The sequence below is a fragment of the Suillus paluster genome, assembly GCF_016628075.1.
Source record: "Suillus paluster strain FC165 chromosome Unknown EDB91scaffold_398, whole genome shotgun sequence".
Taxonomy (NCBI): domain Eukaryota; kingdom Fungi; phylum Basidiomycota; class Agaricomycetes; order Boletales; family Suillaceae; genus Suillus; species Suillus paluster.
The window spans coordinates 1-5367 of record NW_024537958.1 but is presented as its reverse complement, the minus strand read 5'-3'; the positions used below and the strand labels follow the sequence as shown (position 1 = coordinate 5367).

Sequence of the window (5367 nt, the reverse complement as noted above, 5' to 3'; positions counted from 1 at the left end):
ATGTCCAAATACTGTGAATTTCCTGACTGCGAAGGCGGCCCATACACCAATGAAGAGGCCCGAAAACACAAATGGCGCTATCACTCCTTCCCTGCTTCCTTCATCATCGGGGGACGCGAGTACATCGTGGCACAATCCGACACTCACTATGCCTGCCCATTGCCTGGGTGTGACAAAGAATTGAGGAAGCGCGACGACATGCAGAAGCACGTCATCGCTGACCACAACGGCGGCGTCTCCATCAAGGTCTTTGACACTCGTGATACTCGTGAGCATCGTCGGACAGCTGCTAATGATCGCCTTGTATTGACCCGCGCCGTTTTGTGCTCAGCGATGGACCAAGACCGTGATGTCTCAGCGCAAGCTCTTGTGCCAGGGACTCCGTCCCCTCAGGGGATTATTCCCACAGGTGAGAATGGCGGCATCGATCAATCTCAAGCATGTTAATGATATACGTCCAGTCGACGATGGGTCTCCTGTCGATTCTGACACGGTTAAACTCCTGCCGTCGGTGGACTACTTGAAGTCGAACGAGGCTCTTGATGCGCTGGGGGTCTGTGTGCATGTGGAGCTGAAAATACTGATATGCTATACGTGCCAAGCGCCATTGACCTCTGGGATGGTGGTCGGTCACAGAAAGAAACATCAACATTCGTACGAGGCATGTCCATCGGTCATGCACGCCTCGAACTCACTGACTCTAAACCACGACACGTAACAGGTGCCTTCTACAGCTGTTCAACAGGCTTTCTTGGCTTTCTGCTCCGAAGCCGAGATTTACGAAAAACCCGAGTGCGTCAAGCTACCAAGTGCTGGAGGACCTCCCATTCAGCTCATCAGTCCCCCCACCGCCGGTTATGCATGTGTTATGTCAACTGACTGCACCTACTCTGTCAAGGACTTGCCAACCATGCAAAGGCACTGCAGGGAGAAGCACAAGACGGAGCCCTTAGCAAACGTTCGACATCGAGCATGCCTCGTTCAACGGATTTTCACTGGGGTCAGAGGCTCATATTTCGAGATCTCAAACGACCTTCTTCCAGGAGCCAGACCTCAGCTCAAAGACAGGCTCAAAGAAACGTTCTTGCCTGGATTGGATGCTCCCTTGGTCGTTCCCGCTGACACGGAACGAGAACGCACCCCGCTTGTCCGCTGCATGGCCTGGGACACGTTCATGACAGAAACCCGCATGAACCCCGCGCAGAGACGAGCGGCACAAGAAATCAAGAAGCAGCACGCTGACAAGGAACACGATGGCATCCTCACCCGACTCGCTGAGACGGTAGACGATCATTTCCACAAAGCAGCGACTATCTTGGATGGTCATCCCCAGAAGCTCAGCCTAAGCAAAATCTTGGTGCACGGCAAAAACATACCCCGAGAGACGCGAGTTATTTCACCACCGCTTGGGATCATCTTTGCTGACCCTCCTTCCGTCCGTCCACAGGGATACATATTGGAAGCCGGTCGCAGAATCAAACAAGAACTATCCCAATCATATTATACAATTCGTCCGATGCATGATTCGCCTTCACTTAGATTGCCCTCTTAAATTCTCATTCTCCCTTTCCGAAGAGCAAACCCGTCTCCTGGAGGAGCTGATAATGCTCTTGCAGGATCCCCATGCCTCGCGTCGCAGCAGGATGATTTCCTACCACAATCTGGCTTGGTCCCTCGTCGATGCCGACCCGACGCAGTGCGATGCATCGTGGGCAAACCCTATTCAGAGAGCCATCTGGCTCAAGGCATTGCGCGCGGATGGAAATTTCTATGAAGCCACGGATCTCACTCCCGACCTCGCAAAATGGAAGTACTTTTGCAATTTGGTCGCGATCCTGCAAGCATTGTTGGACAAAGACCAGGATACAGACGGCGTGCATCCAGATGACTTCGAGTGAGCGACTCGTGACGTTTACTCTCTACTTAAAAACTGAACCCGCATGGCTTCACCAGGCGCGTCGCTCGTGTACACGAGAAAGCGCTGTCGCTGGGTCGCCCTACGTCATTCAATATGATTTATGAAATGCAGCAGTATGCATCATCTCTGGCGTTCAATCAAACGCAGGAGGCCAAAGTGTTCGTCGATCCAGACTTCAAATGGATCACCATCGGGGTGGAAACGATGCACCTGGACAAGCTGCGAGAGGGCATCCAGCATCTAGCACAGGACATGAAGTCACGCTACAGGGCCCTTACGCAAAGCAACAACGTGATGACCAAGATGCCAGATCAGGTGAAGGATGATCTCACAAACACCACGAGGGGCTACTCTTTTATATCGGAGAACCCGTTTTTCGAGAAGCGCCATTCTCTCCTTCTCTTCTTGGTGGAGCAGTATAACCTTGCTATGGTGGACAACGCGGGTCGCATCGCATGGAACATACCTGCAGTCAAGGAACTGCTGAGACGCACCCTGCGCATCTGGGAGCCGGCATACCATTTGCTCTACATCACGACCCACATTTCTTCGCGCGGAACTCAATTTATTGATCATCAAATCTCCAATGCTGACCGACACAGGAATCTATTTATGCAAGGAGCCGAGATGTTCCTTCTGACCGGATACAGTAAGAAAACGAGCATCACCGATCGAGACTCGTGCACCCCAGGGTTTGTGCCCAAAGATATCGCCTTCTGGATTCTTGAATTCTTGGGAGGGGGGGCTACGGACCGCTGAGGCCATCCTGGCAGGGATTGTGTATGGCAAGGATGCAGAGCATCTCTACAGAACGTAAGCATCCTCTGGCCCTCGGGTCATCATTCTGACTGCATTCTTGCATTCCAGCTACCTCTGTGTCGGGGATGGGAAGAGAATCAGCCCGGCAAGGTTCTCTGCGAACGTTCAGCACATGAACTATGAATACTTCGAATGTCGATGGGGATTGAGAGATTTCCGCCAAGGCACGATCACAATGGGTCGTGAATTCATCTCTCCCAACGAGTCGTATGCAGAAGCTGACAGCATTCTGGCCGAGTCCGCGGATCATTCCACTAATACGGACCACGCACACTACGGCATCGTCCATGGATCAGTACCGAGATTGTCGAACAACACGATAATCCAGCAAAGATGGGTGTCGAACGAATGGCACATCTTCCTCAGGTCTCGGTTCCTCGCCGCCTCAACAACCGGTTCGATTGCGTCGTGCGGAAATCGCGAGAGCGACGCGAGGGGTCGACTTCGAGTCCATCTCTGACCAAGTCGTAAAGACCATGACTGGCGTTCTCACCTCATTTTTCAACGACGACATAAAGACCCTCATCCAACACGCCGTCTCTGCGAGCTTGCAAGAACACCAGAAAAGTAACGATCCCACCGGACTCAGTTTGTCTAGCGGCTGGGCGCCGCCTGCCATGGATCTGGAATTTAATACCTCGGATTTGTTCTTCCAGGACGGGGACAGGTGAGCACCACCACAGATGCCTTGGAAGCTTCTGTCTCAATCGCCTGCAGGGAATGCTACCGCAGCAAAGTCGCCGCGCAGGTGAATTGGGACGTTTGCTTTCAGACTCTCCCTTCCACCCTCTTCTGCTGCCCGCCGTCTCCCATTTGAATATCACCGGACTTATTATTGCCGGACCCCGGCCCCCTCCCCCGACATTGTGCCCACCAGCGATCAGGAAGAAAATGTTTCACGGTCAGGAAATCGAAGGGGACAGCTGGAGCCCTATGATGTCGGCCAGCCTCCACCAGCCACCCCTGCCCCTATGGCTAACGCCTCATTACCTAGCGATCTGGGAGAATTACCCGCGGTGAGGGCATGGAAGGGGAAGGCTAGAGCTATTGATGCGGACAGTCCTCGCCAACCACCGCCACCGCCAAGTGGAAGGCTACAGCCCATGCCTTCGACCAGCCTCCGTCATTCACCACCGTCATGAATTCTTCGAAAGGGAGGTCCAGGGCGCAGGCTATTGAACACCCGCCGCCGTTTACACTCGCTGGCAAGCATGGGCCGTCTAGGACCGTCGTCAATGCTTCCAAGGCGAAAGCCAGAGACGAAAGTATTAAACAGCCCCATTCCACCGCATCAGCCCTGTCGAGTTCACCCGCTGTGGCGACAGCAGTGCATGCTTTTGACCGGCCGCCTTCATTCGCCTCCATCATAGATCCTTCAACAGGGAAGGCTAAGGTGCAGGCTGTTGAATCGCTATTCACACCCACTGGCAAGCCTGGACCGTCGAGGACCATCGCCTATGCTTCCAAGGGAAAAGCCAGAGACGTCAGCATCACCCAGGCCCATTCCTCTGTATTGTCCCTATCGAGTTCACCTGCAGTAGCGCCGATGGCATACCGCAAACATCATCGCCCTCAGCATATCAGCGAGCCGGATGATGATGATGAGGAAGCGCCTAGGAAGCTCAAGCGTCTTCGTCGCCCAGCACCGCAGCTCCAGACGTTCAGATGGAGACCATCAGCCAACCAGCGATGACGACCTCTCCAGCTTCATCGTCCCTGATAGCGGTCTGTCTTCGTCACCACCGCCCGTCGTTCAGGAGATGAGAAACAGCATCCGAGGCGATCAGACAGATCATGAAGGATCCTACCGCTGCAGAAAAGAGTCGCGACCAGATGGATGCGCTCGTTGCCATCATGACTGAAACTCACGACCTCGTCATCACCATGAAGACTGGAGGAGGCAAGAGCATGTTATGGATGGTTCCGCCGGTGCTAGACGAGGCTGAAAAATGCATCGTGGTCTGTCCGTTCGTCGCATTGCTCCAAGAACAGTATATGAAGACCGCCGCCACTGGACTACGTTGCCACGACTATACTGCGCGCAAAGATGTGCCTGAAAACGTCCAGGTGCTCTTCGTGCAGGTGGAAAATTGTTCGTCTCAAGCCTTTGCTAGGTAACAGAACCTCTCTTATCCTGCCGCCGAAAATTGTTCGTCTCAAGCCTTTGCTAGGTAACAGAACCTCTCTTATCCTGCCGCCACAGCTACTCACATGACGTCCTCAGTCTCCTGGTGTCCCCCTCGGGAAGAAGTTTACCAGATTCTATGTAGATGAGTTCCACGACGTGCTCAACTGCCATCCAGATCGCGCGTCAAAATGGCTCACTCTTGCTCGCCAATTCAGTGCGGCGTCGGTGCAAATGATTCTCATGTCGGGGACCATACCTCCTCACCGGGTGGGGAGCTATGTCAAGCCATTCGGGATCCTGCTGCATGACATCAACGAAGTCAGGTTTGCGACAAACCGTCCGGAGATCGGCATGCACGTCGCACGCGTGGAACCCATTGCGGCAAGGGAATCCCTGCATCACCTCGTTCATACTCTATCTCTACTTCTGGGAGACGAAGACCGCATGCTGGTGTTCTTTAGCTCCACAGCTGAGACAGAAGAATTTGGAAGAAAGGCTAGGT

General features: G+C 53.6%; 2 protein-coding genes across 2 annotated transcripts; both read left to right on the top strand.

Annotated features, from left to right (window-relative positions):
- EDB91DRAFT_1258099 (uncharacterized protein) lies at positions 1-4430 on the top strand (the record flags this gene model as incomplete). Its single annotated transcript, XM_041324328.1, has 10 exons — positions 1-409; positions 462-553; positions 722-1435; positions 1617-1894; positions 1954-2567; positions 2692-2731; positions 2786-2944; positions 3066-3404; positions 3510-3753; positions 3798-4430. 10 exons carry the CDS (start codon positions 1-3, stop codon positions 4428-4430), a joined length of 3522 nt encoding a protein of 1173 aa, XP_041168560.1.
- A 101-nt stretch (positions 4431-4531) lies between these two features.
- Positions 4532-5326, top strand: EDB91DRAFT_1258098 (uncharacterized protein; the record flags this gene model as incomplete). The annotated part of the gene is made up of 3 exons (XM_041324327.1): positions 4532-4819; positions 4962-5132; positions 5189-5326. The coding sequence occupies 3 exons, from the start codon at positions 4532-4534 to the stop codon at positions 5324-5326; spliced, it is 597 nt and encodes a 198-aa protein (XP_041168559.1).
- Positions 5327-5367: the final 41 nt, after the last annotated feature.